This window comes from Mytilus galloprovincialis, chromosome 9, assembly GCF_965363235.1.
Source record: "Mytilus galloprovincialis chromosome 9, xbMytGall1.hap1.1, whole genome shotgun sequence".
NCBI classification, from domain to species: Eukaryota; Metazoa; Mollusca; class Bivalvia; order Mytilida; family Mytilidae; genus Mytilus; species Mytilus galloprovincialis.
The window spans coordinates 79,093,034-79,106,664 of NC_134846.1; the positions used below are offsets into that span (position 1 = coordinate 79,093,034).

At 32.7% G+C, this 13,631-nt stretch overlaps 1 protein-coding gene across 6 annotated transcripts in view; it reads left to right on the forward strand.

Annotated features, from left to right (window-relative positions):
- LOC143046060 (CCR4-NOT transcription complex subunit 6-like) overlaps window positions 1-13,631 on the forward strand; it is a 78,853-nt gene that overhangs the window by 25,686 nt on the left and 39,536 nt on the right. Inside the window, exon 6 of one of the 6 annotated variants that reach the window (XM_076219034.1) lies at window positions 2,708-2,737. The exons of 3 other annotated variants lie outside the window; for them this stretch is intronic. In XM_076219034.1, the coding sequence (XP_076075149.1) occupies window positions 2,708-2,737 (30 nt within the window). Of the gene's footprint in view, window positions 1-2,707; window positions 2,738-13,085; window positions 13,239-13,416; window positions 13,600-13,631 lie in introns of those variants that run through there. 2 more of the 6 variants (XM_076219032.1, XM_076219031.1) reach the window with 2 other exon arrangements.

The following is a 13,631-nucleotide window of genomic DNA, read 5'->3' on the forward strand; positions in this document are numbered from 1 at the left end:
CAGCTTCAAACAGTTATCCCGATTGGGATCCCTGCTTTAAACAGTTCCGATTATGATCCCAGCTTCAGACAGTTACCCCGATTGGGATCCCAGTGTCCGATATTTATCCCGTTTCATCTAGACTGGAATCCCGGCTTCAGACAGTTATCCCGAATGGGATCCCAGTTTCAGATATTTATCCCGAATGGGATCCCGACTCCAGATGCTTATCCCGGCTCATCCCAACAATATCACCGGGATTGTTTTGGGATCCATCTTGTTTTCGTTTTCTCTTTGGCAGTATTCAGCAATAGCAAGAAATCTTCAATTGCACAGTATTGTGCAATAGCAAGAAATTGTCAATTGCACAGTATTGTGCAATAGCAAGTATTTTCAATTGCACAGTATTGCGCAATAGCAAGAAATATCTAATTGCACAATATTGCGCAATAGCAAGAAATTTTCAATTGGAGTTATCTTTCTTTGTCCAGAATAGTAGTTGAATCAACTTAAATCATTATTTTATACAATATACAATGTATATTCACTTTTACTACCAACTGATAAATTAAAACAATCTTTACCATTCAGTGATAACAAGCACTTTTTTTACATTTTAATATTTTATGATGTATTTAAATGAGTAGTTATTGTTGCAAACTGCATTAGTAATTTGAATTGAGATCAGTTTTGAAATAAGGGAAAGGGGATGTGAAAAAGGGGGGGGTCAATTTTTCTCATTTCAGATTTCATAAATAAAAATAAAATTTCTTCAAACATTTTTTTGAGAGGATTAATATTCAACAGCATAGTGAATTGCTCAAAGGCAAAAAAACAAATTTTAAGTTTATTAGACCACATTCATTCTATGTCAGAAACCTATGCTGTGTCAACTATTTAATCACAATCCAAATTTAGAGCTGAATCCAACTTGAATGTTGTGTCCATACTTGCCCCAACCGTTCAGGGTTCAACCTCTGCGGTCGTATAAAGCTGTGCCCTGCGGAGCATCTGGTTACTTCATAGAAAAGGGACTATACTTGAGATCATTTCTTCACATAGAAATTGAACTATTATCAGAATTACTTTACACAGGAACAGGACTATTCTTGACAGAATTACTTCACATAGTCCTGGACTATACTTTACAGAATTACTTTACAGCACATGGGACCATGCTTGACAGAATTACTTTACAGAGACATGGAACTATACTTGACAGAATTACTTTACAGAGACATGGGACTATACTTGACAGAATTACTTTACAGAAACATGGGACTATACTTGACAGAATTACTTTACATAGGAGTGAGACTATACTTTATAGAATTACTTTACAGCGACATGGGACTATGCATGACAGAATTACTTTACAGAGACATGGAACTCTACTTGACAGAATTACTTTACAGAGACATGGGACTATACTTGACAGAATTACTTTACAGAGGCATGGGACTTTACTTGACAGAATTACTTCACATATGAGTGAGACTATGCTTGACAGAATTACTTTACAGAGACATGGGACTATACTTGACAGAATAACTTTACAGAGACATGGGACTATACTTGACAGAATAACTTTACAGAGACATGGGACTATACTTGACAGAATAACTTTACAGAGACATGGGACTATACATTACATAATTACTTTACATAGAATTGCGACTATACTTATCAGACAGAGCTACTTCAGACAAAGCCATAATGTAATAGCCAATTAAACAATGTTTAGAACTATTCATTTATAAAATGTCAATTTGATGAAAAGTTAACATAGTTAAACTGTTATTAACCAGTGCTCCTTATGGTCTCACCTCAGAGTATGCAGAGATGAGACTAATGCATGCTGTTTTCAGAGGTGGCAGTGTCAAAAATGTGTATACTTGTGTGAAAGTCATTTTAAAGGTGAACCACTCATGGTTGGTCAAGATTTTTGGCATGCAGTTATAGCAACATTGGCACATCTTATTTCCATGGAAGTTAGTTGACCCTGCTTTTCAGTCATAATCTATTGACTAAAACTTTTGCTCAGTTTATATGATCAAGTTTGTGATAAGATCAGTTTAAGGAAAACAACTAGGGGTTTGTCAATGATATTTGGGATGCAGTTGTTTTAGCATTTGCACATCTAATATTTATATATATAAATATAGTTTGGCCCTGTCCCCTCAGTATTGTTCTTGTGAAACTTTTGCATCATTTTCATGTTAAAGTAACTGTTTAGTCAGTTTCAAGATGATTATGATGAATCAATGGTATTTGGTATGCAATTGTTTTAATATTGGCATTTGTTATCTCCATTCAGTTTTTGTGGCCCTGTCTCCTCAGTCATGGTGCAATGACTTTGAAACTGTTGCATATATATTTTACATGTTAAAGTAGATGTTTAGGTCAGTTTAAAGATGATTATATGTTAAGTCATTATTATTTGGTATGCCATTGTATTTAAATAGTATTGGCATTTCTCATTTCTACAAAGAAAATCTTTGCATAAACTTTCAGTCAAGGCTGATTGACTTTGAATGCTTTGCACAGTTTACATAATACAGTATTTGATTAGGTAATTTTAAGATGAAGTCCTATTGGTAAGTCAATAATATGGGGTATGCTATGCATTATCATTAACTTCTCTTTCCATGGAGATTATATGGCCCATCCCCCTCAGCTATGGTCTATTGAATTTTTGAACTTTTACATACTATTTTCATATCTCCAGACACAGACACACAATCTCAAGAATTGGATGGTAAGAATAGATTTTGTTACTTTGCACTTGCTTCATACTAACAACCTTTCACTTAGGCAATGAGCTAAAATGCTTTACCAGTTGATCAATTTGTAGAGATGAATTAAAAGTACAATTGGGAAAAACATTTTAGTGATTGATGCTGTGAAAGGACAAGCCTTTTGAATATGCACAGAATAAAACATTATTTCACAAAGACGGGAGAACAAATTCAAAATCAATTTAGGAAATAATTTGTAACATTTATATTTGAAAACACAATACATTAATTGCTTATATCCTTGCAAAGACAAGTAAAAACGGAACAAGATATGAAAATGAGAGGCCAAAATTGGAGTTTTGGTGAGCTAACAGATGTATTGGTGTTGTACTTTCTGTTGACTACTAATCTGATACCTATGAGAATTACGAGTTGTTTCAAGTACAGTCTACTAACATGTTTATATATGTCTAACGGTAAAATACACCATCTTGTTTGATGAAGGCAAAAACTGTTTTTTTTTTTATGATATATTACTACTAGGTCAATGTTTTCATAATTAGCTAAGGTGACTACATGGTAAATAAGTTCTTGTGAACTCCAAGGTTGCCAGTGATACATGTTATATATCCTATAGTAATTTTTAGCATGTCATTATACAATATTAATTTTTTTCATTACTGAGGTCGGGATTCAACCAAATAAAATTACTTCCAAGTTAAAAAATCAACTAATTATAAGTAAAATGACCTCTATAGTTAGAAGGTCAACCATGTAAAATGACCTCTATAGTTAGAAGGTCAACCAAGTAAAATGACCTCTATAGTTAGAAGGTCAACCAAGTAAAATGACCTCTATAGTTAGAAGGTCAACCAAGTAAAATGACCTCTATAGTTAGAAGGTCAACCAAGTAAAATGACCTCTATAGTTAGAAGGTCAACCAAGTAAAATGACCGCTATAGTTTAAGCAGGAGTTGTCTAAGCTGAAATTACCCAAATTGTTAAAATCAAATTGACTTGTGAGAACAGCGGTTGAAAATCCCCTAAATCTTGCTGTTGCCATGCTTTCATATACAACAGTTGTTTGTATAACCTAAACTGGACTTCAAATAATGATTGAAAAATAACAAATAAGGGCATTGACCATGTTTACAATGTATATGACATTCAATGGTAATTTAAATATTTGTGAGTAAATTGATTCTTTCATAGCAGATAATGATGTATCAGAATTAAATTTCATTTTCTGTGAATTAGTTTAATTTAATCAGTTGACTGTACTTGACTGACTCGCTAGGAAAAAACTTGATCAGCTTATGAATAGCTAGCAATTCATTTCAGTTTTGTTTGGTGGTTTTTAAAATATTTTAAAATATTGTAAGTAAAAGCTGGGGTTAAAATGTTAAATAAGGTAAAATATGTTCCATTGTTTTTTTTAGCATTTCTCAAGCTCCAGTTTAATTTATAATTACTTACATGTAACGTAACAAAATCCCTGATTTTCACATACAAATTTCCCAATAAGGCATTAATAAACCCTAATAATACCATGTGTTCATATCTAAAACATCTGTCTACAAGCCATTCTAAATATTTGGTTTATGGTAAAAGAAAAACAATATTTTTTAAGGAAAATTGAGTTCTCACATGTTGTCTAGACAAAAGGCATTACTACTGTTTCAGCATTTTTTCCATTATTCAATTCTGTAAGTTTTGGCTTAAAAGGAGTTTTCCATAGCTAGATATAAAGGCTGTATGCTGACCTGACCTGTACACTCTCGGTCTTTTGTTAAAGGCTGTATGCTGACCTGACCTGTACACTCTCGGTCTTTTGTTAAAGTCTGTATGCTGACCTGACCTGTACACTCTCGGTCTTTTGTTAAAGTCTGTATGCTGACCTGACCTGTACACTCTCAGTCTTTTGTTAAAGTCTGTATGCTGACCTGACCTGTACACTCTCGGTCTTTTGTTAAAGTCTGTATGCTGACCTGACCTGTACACTCTCGGTCTTTTGTTAAAGTCTGTATGCTGACATGACCTGTACACTCTCGGTCTTTTGTTAAAGTCTGTATGCTGACCTGACCTGTACACTCTCGGTCTTTTGTTAAAGTCTGTATGCTGACCTGACCTGTACACTCTCGGTCTTTTGTTAAAGGCTGTATGCTGACCTGACCTGTACACTCTTGGTCTTTGTTAAAGTCTGTATGCTGACCTGACCTGTACACTCTCGGTCTTTTGTTAAAGTCTGTAGGCTGACCTGACCTGTACACTCTCGGTCTTTTGTTAAAGGCTGTATGCTGACCTGACCTGTACACTCTTGGTCTTTGTTAAAGTCTGTATGCTGACCTGACCTGTACACTCTCGGTCTTTTGTTAAAGTCTGTATGCTGACCTGACCTGTACACTCTCGGTCTTTTGTTAAAGTCTGTATGCTGACCTGACCTGTACACTCTCGGTCTTTTGTTAAAGTCTGTATGCTGACCTGACCTGTACACTCTCGGTCTTTTGTAAAAGTCTGTATGCTGACATGACCTGTACACTCTCGGTCTTTTGTTAAAGTCTGTAGGCTGACCTGACCTGTACACTCTCGGTCTTTTGTTAAAGTCTGTATGCTGACCTGACCTGTACACTCTCGGTCTTTTGTTAAAGTCTGTAGGCTGACATGACCTGTACACTCTCGGTCTTTTGTTAAAGTCTGTATGCTGACATGACCTGTACACTATTGGTCTTTTGTTAAAGTCTGTATGCTGTTATGTTGCAGTCAATTGTTCATCCCACATTTCTTAAAATTTTTATACCATACATCTTCATATATCTTTCTGAAACATATTTTTATACTGGTATGACATTGGCGTCGTCGTCCGAAGACACATTGGTTTTCGCACTATAACTTTAGTTTAAGTAAATAGAATCTATGAAATTTAAACACAAGGTTTATGACCACAAAAGGAAGGTTGGGATTGATTTTGGGAGTTTTGGTCCCAACAGTTTAGGAATTAGGGGCCAAGAAAGGGCCCAAATAAGCATTTTTCTTGGTTTTCGCACAATGACTTGAGTGTAAGTAAATAGAAATCTATGAAATTTAAACACAAGGTTTATGAACACAAAAGGAAGGTTGGGATTGATTTTGGGAGTTTTGGTCCCACCAGTTTAGGAATTAGGGGCCCTAAGGGTCCAAAATTAAAGTTTGTTTGATTTCATTAAAAATTGAATAATTGGTGTTCTTTGATATGCGGAATCTAACTGTGTATGTAGATTCTTAATTCTTGGTCCTGTTTTCAAATTGGTCTACATAAAGGTCCAAAGGGTCCAAAATTAAACTTAGTTTGATTTCAACAAAAATTGATTTCTTTGGGTTCTTTGATATGCTGAATCTAAACATGTACTTAGATTTTTGATTATGGGCCCAGTTTTCAAGTTGGTCCAAATCGGGGTCCAAAATTAAACTTTGTTTGATTTCAACAAAAATTGAATACTTGGGGTTCTTTGATATGCTGAATCTAAACAAGTATTCAGATTTTTGCTTATAGGCTCAGTTTTCAAGTTGGTCCAAATCGGAGTCCAAAATTAAACTGTGTTTGATTTCAACAAAAATTGAATCCTTGGGGTTCTTTGATATGCTGAATCTAAAGAAGTATTAAGATTTTTGATTATAGGCCCAGTTTTCAAGTTGGTCCAAATCAGGGTCCAAAATTAAACTTTGTTTGATTTCAACAAAAAATGAATATATGGGGTTCTTTGATATATGCTGAATCTAACCATGTATTTAGATTTTTGATATTTGGGCCCGGTTATCAAATTGGTCCACATTGAGGTCTAAAGGGTCCAAAATTGAACTTTATTTGATTTCATCAAAAATTGAATTCTTGGGGTTCTTTGATATGCTGAATCTAACCATGTATTTAGATTTTGGATATTGGACCATAATAGGTAAATGTCCAATTTAAAAAATTTAAGTTTTTAAGTTTAAGTTCTTAGACCACATTCATTCTGTGTCAGAAACCTTTGTTGTGTCAACTATTTAATCACAATCCAAATTCAGAGCTGTATCAAGCTTGAATGTTGTGTCCATACTTGCCCCAACTGTTCAGGGTTCGACCTCTGTGGTCGTATAAAGCTGCACCCTGTGGAGCATCTGGTTTATTCTGCCATGCAAATCCGAAATACTTGCAACCCTCAAAATGTTCAGTTAACAAAAATTTGTAATACTGCAAAAAAGTATCCAATTAAGATAAGGATTATGAAGTTATTTGGTCATGTAGCCAAGGACCTTTTATGATATTATAACATAAGTACAAGAAACCTTGGAATCAATCATAATAAAACAACTCATGTTTAATGTCAAGGCCTGCGATCTGTTCCAGAGACTTTACAATAAATGGACAATACAAAACAAAATGGTCTTTTAGTTTTACCTTTATTTCGTTGTTGTATTTTTTATGAAAAAAATATCTGCACCTTTTCAACCAGTAACATGTTTCTCTGCATAGATTGCACCACAGTTTAGCTCCCCACAGTACTGAATAATCTAATGAAACAAAAAATTGGAAGGATCACAGAACAATATATTTTGCCTAGATCAACAGGATAAAAAATGGAAATGATGCAATACATTACATTATTTGCATACCATATACTTAGTATGTATTACAAATGAAATATCTCCAGTGATCATAAAGGATATATGTCTTACTAAGAATTGTATATGATAATAAGATACAGCATTATAAACTAACTGCACAAATAACTAATGACACAACACTATATATGCACTAAAATTGGTACTTTATCAGAAGAGGGAAAAACTTATATACTACATGTATAAGTTATATGGTTTGCTACCGACCCCTTTCAGATCCATAGAGGGTTAGTGAAATATATAGGGGTGAGGCCATTAGTACCAGGACGTTCCAACAACAGAGAAGATAACCTGTCAAAAAAAATATTAATTCCTGTAGTCAAAAGTCAGAAATATGAAAAAGTGTATTAATGGTAAATGGTTCTTAGTTAACACAACAACAATTTTTAGCCAAACATCAATAACACAAAAGAAAATTTCAATTGAAAAACAGTAAAGGAGAAATGAGTACTTACAGTACAAATTAATAATTGTAAGTTGGTGACAGATGCTGTCTTTTTTATTAGTACCTCGAATAAAAAATTGTACAAATTTTTACGAAAATCCATATTAAAAGTTTGAATTCATTATTATTAATTTTATACCAATCTTCGTGTATTTTGCTTATATTCACCATAATAATTTTTTTCTCAAGGCTTGAATGGAGACTTTTCCAACCCAAGAAATCAGATATCCATGAAAATGCTTTTTTCCATAATCCACGAAAAATTGGTTCCAACAAAAATACATGCATTTATAGTAATGTGAGAACTTTCTCTGTTTAACTTTTAAAAGATCTGTGTGTTAGAAACAGTTTGTCATATTTACCATACATCTATAATACTAAAATTACGAGGTCCAATTTGTCAGCCGTCATCGGGTAAAAACGACAAATCAAAGAATTCAACTCTATATATAACTAATATAGGACAATGGTGTAGATTAAAAATTACACCACTCCAGACCCTTTTGTTTTCCACATAATTAATATTGCCAATAATTAACAAGTTCCGGGTCGAATCCGATACCGATACCAATAGTATATTCACCTGTTAGCTATTACCTTATCTGTACGTTCCGCATTTGACAGGCGCACCACCAAACGGTGTATTCAGGATTTTGCTATATACACGGGTCATAATCAAAGGGACACTACTAAATTCAATCATTGTCAAATTGTTCCCTATTGTAGTTTTATTCAGCAATCAGCAAGACTTTCTAAGATAACTAATATAGGACAATGCTGTTGATTAAAAAATACTCCATTCCTGGATAGCCAGGACCTTTGTTTTCCAAATAATTAATATTACCAATAATTGATAAGTTCCAGGTCGACGGGTTCAAACAGAAAGATTTGAAAGCAGAGAAAACTTTGTATCTTATAATCGACATGACTTTATCAGATGACAAATTAATACTAATTACTAAAATAAGGCTTAGGCATAGTTATATACTTTAATTCAGTCACGGATCCGCGATATCTCGGGTGTGTACTTGTTTATACTAAGAAGCCTCCAAGAAAACAAGAAATTTGAGTTAAATTTACAAAGATTTGTCAGGTCAAGGGCTGCTGTAAGCATAACAGATTTGAATAGTCCAAGGTTTTTACTTTTAAAATGAAAGATTGGTAAATCCAGAATATTACAGCATTGATGTTTGAAAGTAGAATAATATGGAAATGAGTTAAATGTGTGCCATTGCAATGAATGTGAAATAGTCTGCTTGTCTTTAGTTGAAAGTAAATCAATATAAAAAGTTATTTAGACTGCCTGTAGAAAAATATGAAATGTAATATATATGTTATTGAATAATATTTAAAAAAATACAACATAAAAATATAAATTGATTAAAAATTGATGACAGTGGTAAACTGTCATTTCTTTGTTCTAAAGAAATGTGGGCCAATATAAATGTACTCTGATACCTCAGAATGGCATATTTTATTAGTACTACACATTTTAACCAATTTCAATCTCCATACTTGATGACTTTCACTCTTCGGTGCATTTTAATTGAGAAATTTTGCTAATTATCAATAATATTGTGGTTTAGACACCAGCTATGAAACAAGTTATTCATTGTAAAATTGAGTAGAAAAGTAACAATTGGAGTATTATCATTGATCACATGTGTAAATTAGTAATGGTCATAATTTCTATGTATTATATGTGGTCCTGAGCATGAAGAAAATGAAATATGCACAAAGAATTACTGTAGTTTATCAGTTAGTCACTAAACCCCTAATTTTAATACTACTGATATTAGAACTTCTGTCAGTCTCAAGCTATTTACTTTATTTTATGAACTGTAAACTATAAAGTTATAGGGTGTTATTAAGAATCATTTTGTGTCCATCTGTCCCGGCAAATTATTCTTTGTTCACAGTGGCGGATCCAGCCATTTTAAAAAGGGGGGGTTCCAACTATATGTCCCCATTCAAATGCATTGATTGGCCAAAAAAAAGGGGGGTTGGAACCCCCCCCCCCCCCCCTGAATCCGCCACTGGTTCAGGACTTTTGACAGAACTGTTGCATAATGATGATACATATTATTATAAGCACCCACCAGAGGGTGTGTTACATTGCCTGTCTGCAAGTGATAGTTCATTAGATTTGAATGTCAAGCACAAACACAACAGTATATTTCTAAAATAATTTGTATCTTGGGATAAATTGGCTGGTCATTTAAGAGTGTTTCTCACACTATATCTAAATCATGTATCTAGAGTGGGGTGCTCATTTTCGCCATATCTTTCCATGTTTTCTTCAGTTTATGTTCAGGTCTTTATGTTTTTGAAGTATACTGATATTTCTATATGAAGATAACTTCAAATGCAAAATATTCTTAGCTTGAAAACGTGTTTGTTTTGAGAAAAATCATCTGAAAAGTTGGATTAAAGGGTGTTTAAAATTTCCTGACTTTTTGTCAACGGGGGACACATATTCACCGTTTTTACACATCTATTTAAAACCAAATAACTGCAGCTTTAAACAATATTTATCAAATAAATTTCATTATAGATGAATAGTAGACATTTGAAAGGTGTAAAAAACTGAAATTTAGGGCAATCAGTCAAAGAATTACTAAGAATTACTAAGACATACTTCTCTGAAATCCTTTTTTTCATTCAGGAAATTGGCTGAAAATCGTAGTCCGTTTTTCGGTCCTTTGCGGTAAGTGCCGAAATTTGGTCTCATTTTCAAAAATAATCATATTTGTTATAAAAATATAGTTTATCGGCATATTTCTGCCATTTCAGCCATCCTTTGAAGCTTTTACATCTCAAAATCATAAAACGGCGAAATTGTGTCCACGGCGAATATGAGCGCCCCACTCTATTTCTATACATATTGAAATTCAATTGCTTCTAGAAAAGAAAAAGGAGGGATACCTCAAATGTTTCTGCATATCATGATATTTATCACAATGCTTCAATTATTCTTGACTTTACAATAATGAGAATACTTGTAGTAAACTGATACACTTGTGGTTTCATGTTGATGGAAAAATCTTTTTGGTAAAAATAAGTAAACCAAAGTAATTAACCATTGCATATTTGTGGTTTATAAAGAATGTTAAACATTTACTACATTTGTATCTTTGTATGTTTGCCAAGCAGGGGCCCTGATAAAAAGCACACACTTTAAAGGCATGGCAAATAATCTTATAGCAATCATTCCAGACGGAAATGTTTTTTAAGATTTTGCAGCGTAATCAAGAGTTCAAACAAATCATATTTTCTAAGAGATTAAAATACCCCAAAAAACGTGTGAGAAAATCAGTGCACTTTTTCATTCATGCGGTATATTTAGCATTTTTATGATTGGGAGTTGCGTATGTTAAAAGGCACGTGCCAACTGATGACGTAAAAATGCATCAAAGATATTTGATGATGATTTTTTGGTGTGTTGTTGATTAAATAAAAGAATGTTGTGGGTGTATAAGAGTGATGTAACAACTTGCTGATTTTGTCTTATCTAAAAATTACATTTATCACAAATTCTTTATCATTAGTATTCGATCCCTGCAGTAATTTCTATATAACTCTATCTAACAAGAGATCACAAATTTACATGGTAATCTAAATTGCATTTTAAACTATTCATTTCCTTAAGGCATAAAAGATATAATGTAACTTTTTAAAGTGGATGTAATGATCTCACGTTATTCTTACACCTACTTGTCTATTTTTACAAACACTTTGATCAGATCAAGAAAAGCATGAGGTGCAAACTGTTTAATTTTGATTTTTTTATTTTTAAATACAAATTTACAAGAGCTATATACTATAATCTAATACTTATGCTGACAAAATTGTAATAAAAGATATGTTAAACATGCATACATTAATGTATATTAGTGTGTTTTTTGACAAGTTAATTCATAGTAACTTTAAAATTATATTAGAGTTATGATATGGCTATAGCGTGTTATTTTTGGGTTCACTAGAGTCGTATAAGGTAAAGAGAATATAAGTTTATATTCAGTTGGGTTATTCCCCTTTGTCTTGTAAGGTTGTGTCTGAAAAGAGATAGTCCCAGGACTGCCAGAACTTTAAGTCTTGGTGAATGTGATTTGATACATTATCCTATTTCTGTGATTGCAATATATAGGAGGTTTTTTTTTAATCCAAACTTTAGTTTTTCATGGGGCCATTATAACTTGAGCCACTGACTTCCTGACTATAAGACACTAAGTCTGTTAATCTTGTAGAGGTCAATATTTCATAGATATTGAAGTAAATCTTTGCCAAGATAAAATGTCTAGCTATTAATATAAATAGCATGTGTATCTTGGAAATGTTCACATTTATCATACATGTCATTTAGGAGGTCATCTCAGGTGAACATTATATACTACAGACAGAACCTGTATACAAAGCCAGATTATTTATTGAAACACATGGAAAAAGAAACGTTAATGATTATAATATATATATAAAGTAGATTCTGAAAGAATTATAATATGTGTTATTATTATTCATCATTTAATTGGCCATTTTATGTAAATTTCTTTTGAGGATGATAACATATATATGTGTCATTTATGGGTCTAAATGATAAAGAATATGATATGGGTCAAAACAGAAAAAAAAAGTACATGAGAACTCAAATAATATTTCTATAATACACACATTGACAACTATGATATATTCCTAAAAAAATATGTGATACTGAAAACCAATATCGCCCTAACCCTATTTCCTCCTTTGACTTTTTTAGGGGAAAAAATCCATTAGTATCAAATATTTCCTGAGAGCTATAATTATTTTTACTTGATGCCTAACATTTAGAAAAACAATTAAAAATTGAACCTTAAAATTAGTATTGAAATAGTATGATATTGTATTTAGTTATTTGGTACTATATTTAAGATAAGGTTTATGGTCACATAATCAGGAGTATTGTCCTTCTGAAGGTTATTTTATATTCTGGTAAAGACAGTTTTCATTAATTTTTTTGCAATATTACATACGTTTGCATAATATTATGGATATAGTGAGATACACAATGTAACATAGAAGAGCATGAGAACAACATTTGTTGTGGAAAACAATCCTATTTGATATGTCCATTTATGACCTGTGAATCCATAACTTGTTTGTTACATAATGATTGATAAATTGTGCAGTATAGATAAGATAATTAGCCTTGATACTCTGTGTGTGTGTAGTAGGCTCACTGCCTGTCTATCAAACAGTATTACAGTTCAATAATATTCATTGAGAAGTCACATGACTACTGATGCCTTATTAACATCGATGATGTCAAGAAGTTCAGGTGGATTCCTTGTTTGACAGCTTCTAGGATTAGAGTCCAGTGCCATCTATAAAAACATGAGGATATTAGTGTGCATTCAAATCATACCTGAGGGTTAGAGAGAGAATATTGATCTATAGCTCAGGTATATATATACAACAACATATCTTAATGAGTATATCAACATAAATAAATCGCTGGGAGAATGTCATCATAGATTTCTTCAATATACTTCAGCTCGGCAAAAAGAAAAGATGTAAATATTTCGTGGATTTCTTCCATTATTGATTGTTTCGTAGAGAAGATATTTTTTAAGAAAGACAAGAGTCCATAAAGGCTGTCCTAAATGTCAAGGAAATTGTCAATTATTGTCAGGACATGTTTCATTACTGTGTAATTGTTTACTGATGACCATTTTATTGTTAACACCTCAAATCAGGAATAAATCGTCAAAACGAAGGAGAATTATCACTATAGTAAATTCTTGGATGCAAGATCATTACTGAGTGAGTATTTTGAGGAGGTGTTAATACTTAGC